This window comes from Saccopteryx bilineata, chromosome 3, assembly GCF_036850765.1.
Source record: "Saccopteryx bilineata isolate mSacBil1 chromosome 3, mSacBil1_pri_phased_curated, whole genome shotgun sequence".
In the NCBI taxonomy this organism is placed as follows: domain Eukaryota; kingdom Metazoa; phylum Chordata; class Mammalia; order Chiroptera; family Emballonuridae; genus Saccopteryx; species Saccopteryx bilineata.
The window spans coordinates 104,846,258-104,864,884 of NC_089492.1; the positions used below are offsets into that span (position 1 = coordinate 104,846,258).

The window sequence follows — 18,627 nt, forward strand, 5'->3', positions numbered from 1 at the left end:
GCAAGTTTGCTGGCTTGAGTGTGGGGTCATCAGCTTGACAGTGGGATCATCAACATGATCTCGAGGTCGCTGGCTTGAGCAACAGGTCGCTTGATGGGCCTGAGTCCCCTGGTCAAAGCATGTATGAGAAGCAATCAATGAACAACTAAGTGACACAACCACCAACTGATGCTTCTCATCTCTCTCCCTGTCTCTCTCTCTTGCAGAAAACAAAACAAAACAAAAAAACCTGGCAGTGCTTTAATGTGTCTCAAATTACATTTTCATTGATTTAAATCTGAAATGAACACAGATTGATGTCATAATAACATTGTTTCAAAAATGTATTTCTTCAATCTCCTTTTGAATTTTCAGCCAGTGATTTTTGTTATGTTGGTGGTGGTTGTGGTTGTTTTGTTTTTGTTCTTCTTTTTCTTGTTTGGAATGTTCTGTTATGATGGTCACCATCTTGGCTGCTGCTTTTGAAAGAGGCACAGAAATGACAAGGCCAATCAAAACTGTTCTCTCTTCCCCGTTGTTGGTTTCAGTGATGAAAATGACTAACATCTTTCTGATAGAGGAAACAGTGATGATCGTTATCCATTACTGCCTCATGGCAGCATAGTAAGTGCAGTTCCACAGGTTCTGCTTCCTTGTGGTAACACGCCCCGAGGGCAATGTAGTACTCCGGTCCCAGTGTGTTCTCAAACGGTGTGAACTGAGGAAATATTAAATGTTTGTACTGTTGTGTTTGAAATGTAAACAGTCCAGTATAAAACACTTTTTTTCTTATGTTCTAGATTGGGATTTTAACCAGGACATCTGACAGTGAGGTAATGTGTGCTTGGCATCGTGTTGTTTATTAGTAAATATCTGGTTGCATGTTTGTTGACAAAGCCGTACAAAAGTCAGCTGTGTCTGATTGTGTTTTCTGACCATTTGAGCAAATGTGGAGCCAGTGTTTTCCCCCTCCACTGGGGATCCATGTTGCTTTTTCTCTGGTTCTGTTTGAACTGTCACCAACAAATTATAGCCTGTTTTGTAAATGTCTGTTGAGTGACATGTCTTGGCAGTTTGACAAGGTGTGGCTCAAGCGTGGCCATCAGCTGGCTGGCACGCTGGTGAGGCTGAGCCGCTGGCCCTCCCACTGGGCCCCTTGCGCATGAGCCGTGTGCTTCCTAGTTGTTTCCAGCCCTCAAGTGAGTGAATCCAGTTTCATTTGGCTTGTCACATAGGTTAGCATACTTGAGTTTTGAAAAATTATAAGATGTAAGTTTATAAATAACCATTAAATGAACACTGAAGTCATTCAGCTTACCACTCAGTATGGTGAGTTGGTAAATATAGTTCAAGTCAGTTGGTAGATTCTTTGATTTCCTTATTGGCCTTATACCTTAGGTAATCTTGAACTTCTGCATATATTTTTAACTGAATTCAATAGTGTGTCATTGCTAGGGTAACTAGAAGAAATACTAGTCATAACTGTTCATTATAGAAATAGTTTAATTGGTTAGTATCTTTAAGAGCATTAGAACTATCTTAAAATAATGTGGAGAAAAAAATATGTTCAGATTTTAGGGGTGCCAACACATGTCCGCTTTTCCTGTCCTCTTCCAGTTAGAGGAGGACAATAGGAGTCAGACAGATGGAAAATTTGAAAGTCAGGTTTGTGGCTCATAAAAGCAGGGGGGGACATGGTCCCAGGGCTTCCCAGTACTTGCCTTCTGCTCTGTCCCTTGAAGCCACAGCCTCATTCTGAGATAGGCAGGCTGTTGAAAGAGAAAATTTAGAGTATTCATTTACCTGCCCTGTCTGAAGTTTTTTTGAGGGCTAGGAAAACTAGGATTCCTCATCAAATTTCAAAAGAAAATGTACAAAATATTGTCTCCTTTTTCCCCCTAAAGCAATGTTACTATTTTTTTTTCTAGAACTGCTCCATCTCACTGGCATTCGTTTATTTAGTTATGTGTGCTCTCTTTAGGTTCCAGATATGGAATCTCGTGAAAACTTAATTAAAAATCACTACATGGCAAGGATAGTGGAGCTGACATCGCAACTGCAGCTGGCTGACAGCAAGTCAGTGCATTTTTATGCTGAGGTGAGTGCACAGCTAATTAGATTTGGTGGGTTTTCCTAATGCCGTCAGGAATTAGGTCAGTGTCCTGCTGCTCACTAGAGGAGCGGAGTCAGTGTCTATTATTTTATATGAATCTGGTTGGTGTTCCTATTGCTTGGTCTGTATACCAACCAAAATTTCCATTTCAATAAACATAGGACTGATTTGTCATTTCCAAGTTACTGAAAAACAGTTGAGACTTACAGGTAACTTTTCTTATGGTCATGTATGTTTTGGAACATTATGATTATAGATTACTTGTTTTAGAGAGTTAAAGGCAGGTAATATTTATAGGCCAAGGAATTTTCATATAGGTAGGTTAAAAAACAAAATATGCCTTTTTCCTTTTTTCAAAAAATAACCAGTTTCGCTTGACTTGTGGTGGTGCAGTGGATAAAGTGTCGACCTGAGAACGCTGAGGTCGCCAGTTCAAAACCCTGGGCTTGCCTGGCCAAGGCTCATATGGGAGTTGATGCTTTCTGCTTCTCTCCCTTCTCCCTCCCTCCCTCCCTCTCTCTCTCTCTCTCTCTCAAAAAAAAAAATGAATAAAGTAAAAAATAACCAGTTTCTAAATGACAATTTGTTGAAATGAGTTACTATAAGTGATAAAAAATACAATAGTTTTTCAACCTTTAACAGATACAAAAATTTACTTACTATTTATTACATTTTCTTTCCTCACTAAATAATTCATTTTAAGAGAACTAGAAAAACACTATGCAGGATAATCAATAAAATCATAAACAATTCATTGATTAGAAGGGGAGGAAATGAAGGAAGAAAGTAGAGCTATCAAAGTAAGAAACAAATGATAAGGTAGAATGGATGTTGCTCAACATGTAAGAATACCTGTAAGGTCTCTGATTTGAAACTTTATATTAAAAGGTAAGCTGTAGATGTCAGAGAATTATAATGTTGTAATTATTAAATTTAAAAAAAAAGAGAACACCCTTTTATTGGGATTTGACTTCATGATTTTCTACAATAACTATGGAAATGGAGATGTTGATAGGCAGCCAGTTGCTGGAAGTGGAGAGGGACTTTGCTCCATTTTTCCTGCTGAAATAAATGATGAGCCTAGCTTAGTGTTGTTCACAAGCAACCATTACATACCTGTTTGATAAGTGGACCAATAGTGACAGCTTGCAGGGCTCTAGAAAATGGGGAGACCAGCAGACTGCATGGATTACAACAGAACGGCTGAACTACTTATTATCTGAGCCACGCAGTCCTGCAGCACAAAATCATGCCCTTATATGGATCCCTAACTGCCTTCGGAGTTAGTGTCCCAGACTTGATTGTTATCTTCACAAGGACTCATGCCTTAGAAAACTTCCTTTCTCTTGTGCAGGTTTAGTGCTGGACACATTGATGTTTGGTTTTTAGAGGGCTTGCCTCTGTTGGCCGAGCTTGCCTGAAACAAGTGGGGATTTTTGAGGCTGTTTTATTTCTAAGAGACTTGTTTATCTTAGTTAAATGTCTTCAGCACAATTGTGATACAAGAATTTTTAAATTGTCCTAGTTTTTTTTCATCTGTAAACAGGAAGTGGTGACCCCCTGTGCGACTTTACTGGAATGATTAGTCTGAGTGTCTGACGTTGACAGAGTATTCAAGTGTGTCTCAGCAGATCCTCCTCGTCAGTCTCTTGGCCTTATCAGAAAGTTTAGTGATCTTTCTAATAGCATATCCTCTTTAAACAAGAGTGTGAGATAGATTGTTTTCCTTTTTTCTTCTGTCTCTGGAGAGCCTAGATTTGGTAAAAACCCCAGAGAAAGCAGCTGGGATTTTTACAGTCCTGTCCTCAGTCTGTGTTTCTCTTTTCATGTCGGCAGAGCATTATCTGTAAAGTAGGACTGTGGAGCTTTTATTGTTCCTATAATGTGGTCTTTAATAAAAGATTTAAAATGCAAGAGACGTTATCTTAGAATCCATATTTCATGGTCAGACACTATTAATAATGTTTAAAATAACCACTTCCTTTTTGTCCAGTGTGAGTACAAATGAATCCTGAGTAAATGTAAAAACTTTTTTATGTTTTTTGTAACCCCACTGGTCATCAGACTAGAGATAGGAAAAAAACATTGATGAGCTTGGGTTTGTAGACATTTTGTCTCCTCATTAAAATGCTGAGTGGGACCACATCTTCCTATATGCACTCTGGTGTTTGGTACAGACCTGTGGGTATCTGCAGGTATTTGTGGAAGGGGAGGGAGGGAAGGAGGATGGGCTTTGCTTTGGGTGGTGTGGGAGGGCTGTTTTCTAATAATCTTCCCTGAAGTGAATTTGCTTTTGGGAAATGTGATAATGGAATGCTTTCTGATTAACAGTGCCGAGCACTCTCTAAAAGACTGGCCCTGGCTGAAAGGTCCAAAGAGACGCTGGCAGAAGAGATGAAAGTGGCCAGTCAGAACATCAGCAGACTTCAGGTGAGTCCGTAAGTGTTACCTAAGCAGTTTTATTCAAAGTTCTTGGGCAGCAAAGTCAGCATTTCCTTTCTAAAGTAGTGGCATTCGACCTCTACACACACATTTTTCTGACCACTTTATTTCTAACTCATTTTAAAGTAACGTCTTTTATTGTAAGGCAAAAAGTGGTTGTATTGTTTGTTTCTCTGACTTGATTTTAATTTTAAATAGCTTTGTAGTCAGCATTTTTTTTGTAAGTAAAGTTACTTTCATATAGACAACACTTTTAGCAAGTTAGCTGTCACTGTCTGCTTTAAATGCAGTTTGAAATGTATGCAGTAGGTAATGCGCTCTATTGCAGTAGTTACAGCACTCTTCCTCTTCCTGCAACTTCTTTACATTTCTCAGCTTCCCAAAATTTCCAATATTATTTCAAAGAATATGATAAAAAATAGAATATTTTAGTCAGTGTCACCTTTGCTGTATTTATCTGCTTATGTCAGAGTTGCTAATCATGGATTAAAATACCAGTATTTGCTGCATTTGACTGAAGCACTGAGCATATTACATGTTTTCATTCCATATGTGGTAGTATGATCCACAGCGATGTCAGTGATAAAGCAGTTCTTTAAACAGTTACTTACCCAGAGACCTTTCTTTCCCTCCTCCTCCCTGTTAATATCTGTCATATGACTTACTCTGTCCCTTCTCTTTCATAAAACTGTTTCATAAAACTGACCTAAGCGGAAAGGTAGGGCTGCAAAATATTTCTCCTTACTCACTGCTTTGTTTTAAAGCCCCGTTCCCAGTGTGATACAGGCAAAGAAAAACACATCAGCTCAGCAACACCCACTTCCTCCTGGTTCAGCTTAGTTGATTAGATTAGGTGGGAGCGCAGGATTGGAATGGAAGGACCTGAAGTGAGCCTTAGAGACCGGAACAGAGAGGGACGTGCTTCTTCCCAGGAGGATTCTGCCTGGAGGCCTGTGAGCCATCCCTGTGGGGGGTGGTATCGGAGGGGGACTGCCCACCTCACCAAAGCCTCGGGAAAACCTGAGGGCTGTGGGAAGACCAAGTAGCTCTCTAGTTTCTTTGCCACAGTTTTTAATTGTCATGGAAGGAAATGTTTTTATTTTTGCGAAGACATTCAGAATGTTTTGAAGGCTGAGAAAAACTTTTTCCCCATTTCTTGTAACTTGGTTCTCTTGTCAGGCCTTTGGCTTAACCTTCATGTTAACTGATCATAGAAGTCATTTAGATAAGTTGCTTTTCCAAAATTCTTTTAATAGAAAAAGCTTTAGAGGGGTATGACTGGTGGGGTTTTGACTTTTTACCTCCTTTTCCCCTGTTCCTTTGCCATTTAGGATGAACTGACAACTACGAAGAGGAGTTATGAGGATCAGTTAAGTATGATGAGTGACCATCTGTGCAGCATGAATGAGACATTGTCTAAACAGAGAGAAGAGATTGACACACTAAAGATGTCCAGTAAGGTAAGGGAAGGACGGGGAGGGGGGTATTCTCTCTATAATGTGATATTTAATATTTAGTGTATTTAATATAAGGTATTTCATTGCTGTGCATTTCAGGAGCAAAAGGTTAAGAGATTTAAAGTATTTATAAGTCATTTGTAAAGTATTTATAAGTCATTTATAAGTCTATCTATAGATAGATAGATATAGATATATAGATATAGATATAGATATATATTATCATTTGTTCTCTTATCCAAAAGTAAGATTTCGGCTTTGAGTTATAAGTTGAAAGGAAGTCTGACCTCTGAGGCCCTAATACAATACTGTGTCCTTTGTTTTCTGGCATTTCAGTCGCTGTTGTGTAAGTTTGGAGGACTCTTGGGAAGTTTATGATGGGGCTGGCTCTTTTTTATACGAATCTAAAATGATACTGTTGAAGAGTAGCCCCTTTAGCAAATTAATTCTCATATATATCATTATAACCTAAAAATGCCTTGTCCTTTTCTTTTTTTTTTTTTTTTTTTTTTTTTTAATTTTTATTTTATTTTTTTATTTATTCATTTTTAGAGAGGAGAGAGAGAGAGGCAGAGAGGGAGAGAGAGGAGAGACAGAGAGAGAGAGAGAGAGAGAGAGAGAAGGGGGGAGGAGCTGGAGGCATCAACTCCCATATGTGCCTTGACCAGGCAAGCCCAGGGTTTTGAACCGGCGACCTCAGCATTTCCAGGTCGACGCTTTATCCACTGCGCCACCACAGGTCAGGCGCCTTGTCCTTTTCATTTCAAATGTTCCTTCGATTTCATTCCACATAAAGCCTCCAGGCTAGGGTCAGTCAATAACAGCATCATTATTAATGTTGAATGCATATCCACATACCATGAAAAGTACACTTCAGGAGGCCTGGGACTTGGTTCCATGCATCACCTCTGAGGCTCTCATGTTTTGGAAACTCAAACAACTCTGTACCACCGCCAGCTGGGATTGACTATCTCCAGCCTGTGCTCTTTGAAATCCACTGGTGCCCCTTACTGATTCAGCAGGCATTTATTGAGTTCCTGCTCTGTGCTGGCACTGGGAAGGAAGTAGAGACAAACAAACCATAGGTTTATTTTAGCATCTGCCTAGTGGCGGTGCAGGGCAGCATTCTGCTCAGTTGGCATCTTCTTCGAAAATATATCATGTTAATGTATTGGAATCTGCATTATATAGTTTTGTTTCTCAGGGTAGTTTCATGGTATTGACTGGCCTCTGGTTACATCAGAGAGTGTCTGTGATGCTTTTCTGGGGCATCTTGTGATGATTGTAGTAACCAACCAATGTGGTTTTGATTATGGTTCTCCAGTTACTTGTGATTCAGGAAACCTGAGCTTAGAGGTAGGGGATGGGGGTTGGTCCTCTTGAAGAATGCCTTCTTTAACCCCTTTGGCCTCTTGCTATTCCGGCAGGGCAATAGCTAGCTCACACAGAAAGTACATTAGTATGAGCAGTGTGAGAAAGCCTGTTTTAGCACCTAACACATGAAAGAAAGTAGCAGGGAAACTTCAGACTCCAGAGCTGCAGAGGCACTGGGTTCTGAATGGAGGAGGGTTAATGTTGAGTATAGCAGAGTTCTCTGAAGCTACTTTTTAGAAGAGGGGATTTTCAGGCCCTCTCAGAACTTTCTAATCTAGCCCTTAAAATACCTGTCATTATAAAAATCTGAGTTAGAGATCCTTCTTCACTTTATACTATATATTGTTAACCTTTCTTTGGTTAATCTATGATCCCCATTGCTCTTTTTTCCCTCCCTCTCCATGTGTAATTCAGATTGCCAAAGCATTATCTTATGGCTGAGTTGACATTGTCTCCACTGGATACCAAGTAAACATCCTGAAAACCATTTGCTTGCTATTATCTTGCTCTTAATATTTGTATTCTGCAAGCATTTCCCACTTACATGAAAAGAATGTAATAATTTGAATCCAATAGTTAAGTATAGGAATTTAATTATAATTTTTTTCTAAAAAGTGAATTTTTCCGGAAAGAGGAAAAGTTATGCAAAACTGAAAAGTGCGAATGCCCGCTTGTTTTTTATTCAGTTTCATAAAATCATAAGCTCCTTTGTCCTTGGAACAAAAAGAATATTTGAGGTTTGATAAATCCAAAATAGCTTTATTTCTTTAAGCCTGTCTTCGGTTCCCAGGCAGATAAGGGCCCATGAACTTAGAGCAGGAGTCGGGAAACTTTTTGGCTGAGAGAGCCATGAACGCCACATATTTTAAAATGTAATTCCGTGAGAGCCATACAACGACGACCCATGTACGTTACACATTATCCAATAAAAATTTAGTGTTGTCCCGGAGGACAGCTGTGATTGGCTCCAGCCACCCGCAACCATGAACATGAGCGGTGGAAAATGAATGGATTGTAATACATGAGAATGTTTTATATTTTTAATGTTATTATTTTTTTTTATTAAAGATTTGTCTGCGAGCCAGATGCAGCCATCAAAAGAGCCACATCTGGCTTGCGGGCCATAGGTTCCTGACCCCTGACTTAGAGAGTGGGGAGATTTAAAAGTAACAAACTGCTTTGTGATTACTGAATAAAAATGAGCAATGCAAGGTTATCAGCTTTTCTCCTTTTGGAAGCTAAAGTTGTCTAAAGTATAATATAAGTTCCAGGCACCTTGGTCTGTAAACGATGGGATTTGTTTTTCTTGAAGTTTCTGTTCTTATTGTTGATATTTTTCTTTGCACAGGGAAATTCTAAAAAGAACAAGAGTCGATAGTTTACACTTAGCAGGTTGGTGACTTCTTTCCAGAGCTGCTACTGCTGCAGGGAGCTGCAGGCCCGAGACTCCTCGTCCAGTGCTGGCCGCCTTCAGGAAGCTGGAGTGTTGTTGGACCTAGTAAACTAATCAGTGTTGTAAAAGGCCTTGAAACATTCAAAATATATTTGTAACCAATAAGGCAAATACGTACAGAATTTGATGTTGACAGTAAAATGGAAAACTATACACATACCATGGATATTGTAGGTTTCCTTATGCTGTTTTTACTGTGCACTTTTTAAAATTAGGTTTTAATTTCGGTATGTAAGAACAACAAATATTTTGTATATTTTCAAACTCAATGATATGGTAATCGATTTGGTATCTATGGAATAGATATATGTTTCTGGATAAAATGCTTTCATTGTCAAACTCATTACTTCATGCTATAATTGAAAATAGTTTCCAGATTCTTTTTGAAGACTTTTTCTTTTTCTCTCTTTCTCCTTCTCTTTCTCCTCCTCTTTCTCTCTCTCTCTCTTTCTTTCTCTGAGGGAGTGGGCCTTGCAAACTTCAGATCTTGTGGGTTTATTATTATTATTGTCTTCAGCTCTTCAGTACCCTCTCTGTGTTGGAATAATAGCTTAAGGAAATTGGTGTCAATAAATTCGTACATATATCAAACCTTCAGTCTCTATGAAAATTTGATAAAGGAAACTGAAACCTATCAAAGTAGGTTTTACAAAATTTACCAAATACCAATTGACTTAGATAGACTCTTTCTAATCCTCCAAATAAGAATAATTGTATGGTTAGTCCTTTATTAAGGCTTTGAGTTTTGCCTTGAGGAAGTACTTTTAAACATTGTATCATTTCATTGTACACCTCAGGGGTGTCTCTCCCAGTACCCCTTTGCCTGGTCCTAAATATACTGATTGCTTCTTTCTTCTGAGTTGCTTACACAGGCCCTGCTCACGCCATGTCCAAGTCCTCAGATTAGCTGAGATGTTTCAGAAACCCCTTCCTCCCTACCTCCCAACCTCCCTGCCTGCAGTGCTATCTCCTTTAAGTCTCTTCTCCAGGCAGTTGCTAATCACTCTCCAAAATGCTTTGTTATGGTTCCCCTGAGAGCTCACCACCAGCTTCTCGCACCAGCCCACTCTTGGCCTCTGCTGCAAATCCTCTGCTGCCTGTTGTAGAGAAGCCAGTTGTTATGCCCAGTGTTCAGTGAAGGAGTGTTTGGATCCTGCCTTGGGGCTCTTCAGTGAGTCAGCTCAGGCCCATTCTTCCTAGTCCTTCAAGTCTATAGTCCCTTTGTCCTTTTCGTGTCCTGTGACATTTCCAGTTCTCTCTCAGCTGAACGAGCTGTCTTCACTGTAGCTATGCCTAGGACTCTAAGCACAGTGAGGGAAACATCAAATAACCTCGCTGGCAATCCTTTTGGCATTCTTAGTCTATTCCTTTTCCTCCTTTGGAGGGTCTGGGACAGAGGAGGGATGCCGTCTGACTAGTTTTGATGGAACTGTTAGCTGCTCTGACAGATTGTGGGAGCAATGGTGGAAGCAGAGCCCAGTTAGGGGGTTGTTACAGTAATAGGCTGTTGGAGGTGGTGGTGGACTTGACTGTGTTGGTGGCATTGGAAGTTGTGTGAAGTCTGTTTTTGGATTTATTTATTTATTTATTTATTTAATTTTTTATTTTTTGTATTTTTCTGAAGCTGGAAATGGGGAGAGACAGTCAGACTCCCGCATGCGCCCGATTGGGATCCACCCGGCATGCCCACCAGGGGCGATGCTCTGCCCACCAGGGGGCGATGCTCTGCCCCTCCGGGGCGTCATTCTGCCACGACCAGAGTCACTCTAGCGCCTGGGGCAGAGGCCAAGGAGCCATCCCCATCTTTGCTCCAAAGGAGCCTTGGCTGCGGGAGGGGAAGAGAGAGACAGAGAGGAAGGGGGGGTGGAGAAGCAGATGGGCGCCTCTCCTATGTGCCCTGGCCAGGAATCGAACCCGGGTCCCCCGCACGCCAGGCCGACGCTCTACCGCTGAGCCAACCGGCCAGGGCTGTTTCTGGATTTATTTTGAAGAAAGGGTTTGATAAGATTTGCTGACAAATTTATCTAAAATTACAGCTCCTTCCCTCTATATTCTTTGCTGTATTTTACTTCTTAATACTTATTATGATATAACAGACAATATGTTTGCCTTACTTATTGCCTGTTTCCACCTCTAAAAGATATGGCTTTGTGAAGGCAGGAGTTTGGTTGGGTTTTTCATGGCTGTATTCCCTGTACCTAGGACATTGCCTGGTGTTTGGTGAATATTTGCTGAATGAATGTTGCTTGGGTGGGATGTGGAGTGTGAGAGAAAGGAGTCCAAAATGAAGGCAAGGATTTTGGCCTTAACAAACCTGACTCAGAGAAGACCGAGGGAGGAGCAACTAGCTACCAGTTGTAACTTAAGCTGGATACCTGGGAATCAGGTATTGGTTATCTTGTCTTACTGAATCTTCCTGCCTTTGCAGAATCTCTCAATTCTAACTGCTCCTTTTTCGATACCTTAAATTGAGCCCTGGCTACCTAATATCCAGACTGCTCTTTCTTGTACTCCAGACCTCCCACTCCTTTTACCAGAGCATCCTTCTAAAATCTCTGCAGAGCCCGGAGGAAAGGAGCCCCTGTTGCTTGCTGGGCACTGTCAAGCGGTGGTGTGTGCACAGGCAGCCCTCTCTCACGGGCTGATGATTCTTCCCCATGCATCCCGTGTTCTTTCCTGCCACCTTTATGAAAACCCTCAGTCCTCTAGGAAACCCTCAGACTCTAGGAAAAGTCTTACTTATCGTGCACAGTGGGCCTGTTTTTCTCACGGGCAATGTGACTCCTGGGATTGTTTCCCTTTTTGCGTTGGTGGCTGAGATTCGTGTCTGCTACCAGCTGTGAGTTGCCAGAACTCCCAGACCAGCCACCCCTATTATCCTACGTGGCGTCTGTCCCCATAGACCAAGGGTAGTCAACCTTTTTATACCTACCGCCCACTTTTGTATCTCTGTTAGTAGTAAAATTTTCTAACCGCCCACCGGTTCCACAGTAATGGTGATTTATAAAGTAGGGAAGTAGCCCTGGCCGGTTGGCTCAGCGGTAGAGCGTCGGCCTAGCGTGCGGAGGACCCGGGTTCGATTCCGGCCAGGGCACACAGGAGAAGCGCCCATTTGCTTCTCCACCCCTCCGCCGCGCTTTCCTCTCTGTCTCTCTCCTCCCCTCCCGCAGCCAAGGCTCCATTGGAGCAAAGATGGCCCGGGCGCTGGGGATGGCTCTGTGGCCTCTGCCTCAGGCGCTAGAGTGGCTCTGGTCGCAACATGGCGACGCCCAGGATGGGCAGAGCATCGCCCCCTGGTGGGCAGAGCGTCGCCCCTGGTGGGCGTGCCGGGTGGATCCCGGTCGGGCGCATGCGGGAGTCTGTCTGACTGTCTCTCCCTGTTTCCAGCTTCAGAAAAATGAAAAAAAAATAAAAATAAAAAAAAAAAAATAAATAAAATAAAATAAAGTAGGGAAGTAACTTTACTTTATAAAATTTATAAAGCAGAGTTACAGCAAGTTAAAACATAGAATAATAATTACTTACCAAGTACTTTATGTCGGATTTTCGCTAAGTTTGGCAGAATAAATCTTTATAAAACAACTTACTATAGTTAAATCTATCTTTTTATTTATACTTTGGTTGCTCCGCTACGCCCACCATGAAAGCTGGAACGCCCACTAGTGTGTGGTAGGGACCAGGTTGACTACCACTGTCATAGACCCACAGCAGGACTTGTGGACCTGTGGGCCACTTTGTGTCAGTGCATCCTGGGAGGTTTCCCAGGCTGAGGGATGGGGCAGGACTGTAAAAGGTGCAGTTGGTTTTCTGGCAGAATAGTCCCTTTTTAACTTAACTAGTAAGATCATTGCCCTCTTGGCAGAATCCCTTCTCCAAGGCATGTAACGACCATCATTTATTAAACATTTGCCTTAGTCAGGCATGGGTAACAGGTGACATGTGTTTTATTTAAACTTCCAATAACTTTCTCACTTGTGCTGTTAGCATCACCATTTTACAGACAGAAAACTAAGGCTTACAGAGACTAAGCAGCATGTTCACAGTCACACAGCTGGAACATGTTGAGCCAGGATTCAGCCAGATTCATCTGAGTCCAGAGCCTGGATTCTTCATTCTGTAGAATGAACCTTTCAGTTGGGACATTCATTTCTGTTCCTGTAGGTTCTATATATTGGAGGATAAAATATTTAATTTCTCAGTGACTCCGGTACTTCATTCAGCTCTCCTTTCCATGTCTGCATTAAGTACCCCTGAACCTTCTTTCAATCAGCTTTAGTCAGCTTACTGGGCGAATGGTCTGGCACAGTGTTTGCCTTTGACATGCTTTTTTTTCCTTCCCCAATGCTTCATTTTTATTTACTTAGTCCCTGTTATACAAACCTTCCTAATTACTGAACTCTGAATTTAATATATTTATGCCAAAATGCTGCTGCTTCCTTTTAGCCCTCTTTCTGTACAAACTTTGTTATTTCCCTTTTTTTTAAAGGAATTTTCTAACATACACAAAAGTAGAGAGATGAATGCAGCAAACCCTTATGTCTTCATTACATGTTGTGAACATTTGTCAATCTTGTTTCCATATTTTTTTTTCTCCTGGTGCAATTTAAGGCAATTCTCAGGTATTGGCCCATTTGGCCCATAAATACTTCAGTTATGCACATCTTTGTAAAAATGGAGAGCACTGACTTCTAAATCTGCCTTATCCATTTCATCATTCATTCAGCAAGTATGTGTTGAGAGCCTGCAATGTGCTCTGTGTATGGAGACTGTGATAAGCAAAACAGATGGGCTGGCTGTCTCTGCCCTGCTAGTGAGACAGCAAAGTGATCACGTTAACATATAATTACAAACTGTCCAATATGTGTTGTCTGTCCGGCCCTGGGGTTGTCTCAGGGCAGCAAGTGAGAGATAATACGTAAAGGCTATACTTTTCTTTATTAAGTGTCTATGTTTTCACCAAAATTATGAACTTAGTTTTAGTCAAGCTATTCTAAAGTATGTATTACACAGGAAAAAACAAAATGAGGCAAAACAAACCAACAAAAACAGTCCAGTGATCCTTCCCCCCACTCACGCTCCCCAGAGAGAACCTCTTGCACACACTGTTTTGGTGTCTATCTCCCTAGTTCCAAATAGCGTGTTACTTGTGTTTTCCTGTTGGGCACTGTCAAGTCACACTCAGAAGATGAGTGTACAACTGTCTCCCACTCCTCACCACTCACATATACACTTCCTCTCTTCCTGTCTTCTCTTCAAACTAGTTACATCAACATTTTGATTAGGTCAGTATTCTGTATATACTTTATTATTAAAGAGTTGTTTATAGCTGAATCATATAATGTACTATGATTCCTTTTCCTTTCCTCTACAATTCTTTGTTTTCCCCTGGAGTTAACAATTGTATTTTTAAAATTTTTACTTACTATGTTTTCTATATTACTTTATTCCTGAATTCTCTCCCACGTGTATAACTCTCAGTGTGATCAATTCAGTTGGGTATTCAGCCAACCTCATCTTCTTCAATGAGTCTTCTAGCGCCCTCTGACCTGCTCCAGGCGGGACCGGCCATTCCCATACCCCAATATTCCTGCTGTCTTGGGACATCCTTTCCTCAGCATCCCAGGAAGCAGGTGTCTCCTACTCTTAAAATAACCCTCTCACACCCCATGAGCCCTTCCAGTGACTACCTTGTCCCTCCACTTGCCATTGTAGCCCGCTTCTCAAAGACTTGTCTATTCTGTCTAGTCCTCCGTGGCATGGAAAGGAACAATGAGAGGTCATTCTAATCTAGGCACAGAGCAGTCTAGGCACTCAGTTTGCTGAAAGTCCACCTAGGAGTGAAAGAAAAAAAAAAAAAGCAGCAGCAGCAGCTCCTGACCAGGCAGTGGCACAGTGGATAGAGCATCAGACTGGGATGTGGAGGACCCAGGTTCGAAACCCTGAGGTCACCAGCTTGAACGTGGGCTCATCTGGTTTAAGCAAGGCTCACCAGCTTGAGCCCAAGGTCTCTGGCTTGAGCAAGGGGTCACTTGCTCTTCTGTAGCCCCACCCCCCGCCCATCAAGGCACATATGAGAAAGCAATCATTGAACAACTAAGGTGTCACAACAAAGAATTGATGCTTCTCATCTCTCTCCCTTCTTGTCTCTGTCCCTATCTGTTGCTCTCTCTGTCTCTGTCTCTCTGTCTCTCTCTCTCTCTCTCTCTCTCACACACACACACACACACACACACACACACACACGCGCAGAAGAAGCAGCACTTAAGTAATCACTCCCTGCTCCCTGGAGAAGGTGGAATTTTTGGAATTTATTGAAATGACATTTCCTACTTTTTTATATATTACAGGCTCATCATTGAAAGTGTGGAAAATGAGGAAAAGTATCAAGAACACACATCTCTCTTTGTAGAGATTCAACTATTAACATTTTTTATGCCTGCTTTTTTCATATATATATAAAATATTTGTTGTTTTTTTTTGTTGTTTTGTTTTGTTTTTCATTTTTCTGAAGCTGAAAACAGGGAGAGACAGTCAGACAGACTCCTGCATGCGCCTGACCGTGATCCACCCGGCACGCCCACCATGGGGCGACGCTCTGCCCACCAGGGGGCGATGCTCTGCCCATCCTGGCGTCGCCATGTTGCGACCAGAGCCACTCTAGCGCCTGAGGCAGAGGCCACAGAGCCATCCCCAGCGCCCGGGCCATCTTTGCCCCAATGGAGCCTTGGCTGCGGGAGGGGAAGAGAGACACAGAGAGGAAAGCGCGGCGGAGGGGTAGAGAAGCAAATGGGCGCTTCTCCTGTGTGCCCTGGCCGGGAATTGAACCCGGGTCCTCCGCACGCGAGGCTGACGCTCTACCGCTGAGCCAACCGGCCAGGGCAAAATATTTGTTTTTAATCAAAATTGATATTATAAGAAACTTCAAATGAGGAAAATAAGGTTCTGTAATAGGATGGAGGTATAGGTTAGCTGGCTGCACAACTCCAGGGGGCACTGTTCACATTATGTTACATAGTAGGACTGTTATATGTTATATAGTGAAGGAAAAAGACCCTTCAGGGACAGCTTGAGAAGCTGTGATAGATGACGTGTCTTGTGTAGTATTTTTTTTTCTTGTGTAGTATTTTTAAATACCACCCTCATTATCTTGTTATAAGCAATTCTGCTCACTTTTCAAAGCTGATGAAATTAGATTTTCCATTGCTTTTGTTAAACTAATTCTATCAGTTCAACTAATATACTTTTCTCTAGATATTTTTTTTTTAATTTATAGAATCTTAGGAGGAGAGAGAAAGAGAAGGGGGGGAAGAGCAAGAAGCATCAACTCCCAAATGTGCCTGAACCAGGCAAGCCGAAGGTTTTGAACCGGCAGCCTCATCATTTGAGGTCGATTGTGTGTGTGTGTTTGTGTGTGAGAGAGAGAGACAGAGGGACATATAGGGACAGACAAAACAGGAAGGGAGAGAGATGAGAAGCATCATTTCTTCATTGCAGCACTTTAGTTGTTCATTGATTGCTTTCTCATATGTGCCTTGACCTGGGAGGCTCCAGCAGACTGAGTGACCCCTTGCTCAAGCCAGCTATCTTGGGTTCCAGCTGCTGAGCTGTGCTCAAACCAGATGAGCCTGCACTCAAACTGGCGGCCTCAGAGTTTCAAACCTGGGTCCTCCACGTCCCATTCCGACTCTGTCCACTGCGCCACTACCTGGTTAGGTGCCAGGTCGATCTTTATCCACTGCTGCACCACAGGTCAGGCAGCTAATATACTTTTTAACATGACCACTTTCCCAGCTGTTATCCATTAAAACAAACAAAAACTCAGCTGCTCTATTTCTAAAACAAAAATGTAAGAGAAAATAAGTAAAGTGAGGAACCAATTAGCTAAGAAAGTGACCAAAAGATTGGAGCAAAAGGCTCTTTCCAAATGACCATGAATTAAAGGCTTCTGTATAATAAAAATCTCAAGAGAGAAAAATGTGCAGTTTATAGTTTTGTTTTTTGAAGCATTATTTTTGAACCCTGGAAGTTGCTCCCAGTTCTTGAAAGGTTTCAAACTCTGCAACCTTGACATATAGAAGACAGCAACTTGGCTGATGGCTAAGGAACCATCTGGCAGGACCACTGACAAGGACTAGTTTGTTCTGTGATAGAAGAGGAAGCTTCTGTCTTGGCTAAGACACCATGGTGATAAATGGAAAGCTTGTCAGTAAGCCATTGCCCATGCCTTAAATTTTTTTTTTTTTTTTTTTTGCATTTTTTTTTTCTGAAGCTGGAAACAGGGAGAGACAGTCAGACAGACTCCCGCATGCGCCCGACCGGGATCCACCCGGCACGCCCACCAGGGGCGACGCTCTGCCCACCAGGGGGCGATGCTCTGCCCATCCTGGGCGTCGCCATGTTGCGACCCTCCTGGGTGTCGCCATGTTGCGACCAGAGACACTCTAGCGCCTGGGGCAGAGGCCACAGAGCCATCCCCAGCGCCCGGGCCATCTTTGCTCCAATGGAGCCTTGGCTGCGGGAGGGGAAGAGAGAGACAGAGAGGAAGGCGCGGCGGAGGGGTGGAGAAGCAAATGGGCGCTTCTCCCATGTGCCCTGGCCGGGAATCGAACCCGGGTCCTCCGCACGCTAGGCCGACGCTCTACCGCTGAGCCAACCGGCCAGGGCGCCCATGCCTTAAATTTTTAAGCAGTTTAATAATTAGGCATTAGAGCAGGAAAAACCATTATAGTTCTTCCACGTCTTCGAAAGAAAAGGTTATAGAGAATTGGAATAACTTTTCATAAGGAAAGGATTAGAAGAATTGACTCCTAGGTGAAAACATAATAAAGGCTATTGTCTGCTTGGGGGTGTGGTGGTGGTGGGGCCTCAGAAGGCAACCCTCCTACACACACTTAGAACCCTTGTGTTTTTTTCAGAAGCTTTAATGATCTCTGAACTTAACCCTACTGTTCTCTAAACACTAGTGGAATAGTCAAGTGGTGATACCACATAGGTCCAGAATAGAATCAACATAGTTCAGTTAACTAGCAAAGAACAAAATGTCAGTCATATCTTGCTCAGATGCTAAGGAATATTCTCCCCTAAGCTTTCCTGAATTTCTTTAGGACACTTCTGCTGTGTTAAACTGTCAACGTATTTCATGCAGTCATTTTTATGTATGCCGTCTCCGTAAGCAGCTACAGATGTGGGAGGCTTGCTTATACTACATACTCTCCCACAATGACTAGCAGAATGTCTTGTACATAGTAGGTGTGTAATAAATACTAATTGGGTACTTTTTAGGGAGCAAGCCAAGGGACTGGCCAATAATAGTGGTCAATGTAGCTCAAGCCACATCTAGGAGTGTCCCATTTCTAGGACAAAAGCTAGCCAGTTATGTTTCTGAATTAAGAGATCATCTTCCTAAATATCATTTATTTCAGTTGGCATTCTCAGTGAAGATATAGGCTTTTAAATTATGTCTGGAAACTTCTAAAGAGTACTTAGGTTTCCTCATGGAAAATATTGTTTAAAAACTGTGTGCTTCAGATGTCAGGCCAGAATGTATCATGCACCTAAAATGGGATTTTTCCCCCCTTGTTTAACTTTCACTTTTGTTGAAGCCATCCGTACACTCTAATCTTTTTTTGAATATGGCTTTCCAAAAGCTTTTACTCTATCTTTAATAGATGCTGCAACATAAATAGAGAATTAATTGGTGTAAAGGTTTTAGAGAGGAATGTTCTTAAGCCTTTAGGGCTAACTTGTCCTAACTCTGAAGTCCTCACTTTTTCCAAATATATCCCCTTTCAAATCAGGCATTTCTGCCA

At 42.0% G+C, this 18,627-nt stretch overlaps 1 protein-coding gene and 1 non-coding gene across 7 annotated transcripts in view; one reads left to right on the forward strand and one right to left on the reverse strand.

Moving 5' to 3' along the window:
- Positions 1-9,404, forward strand: part of PPP1R21 (protein phosphatase 1 regulatory subunit 21) — a 65,043-nt gene extending 55,639 nt beyond the window's left edge. For all 6 annotated transcript variants that reach the window (XM_066267084.1, XM_066267086.1, XM_066267090.1 and 3 more), the window contains 5 exons: positions 780-812; positions 1,961-2,077; positions 4,424-4,522; positions 5,866-5,994; positions 8,714-9,404. In XM_066267084.1, the coding sequence (XP_066123181.1) occupies positions 780-812; positions 1,961-2,077; positions 4,424-4,522; positions 5,866-5,994; positions 8,714-8,743 (408 nt within the window). In that variant the 3' untranslated portion in view covers positions 8,744-9,404. The remainder of the gene's footprint in view (positions 1-779; positions 813-1,960; positions 2,078-4,423; positions 4,523-5,865; positions 5,995-8,713) is intronic.
- A 6,218-nt stretch (positions 9,405-15,622) lies between these two features.
- Positions 15,623-15,698, reverse strand: TRNAA-CGC (transfer RNA alanine (anticodon CGC)). Its single transcript has one exon. It is a non-coding gene; the product is annotated as a tRNA-Ala (tRNA).
- Positions 15,699-18,627: the final 2,929 nt, after the last annotated feature.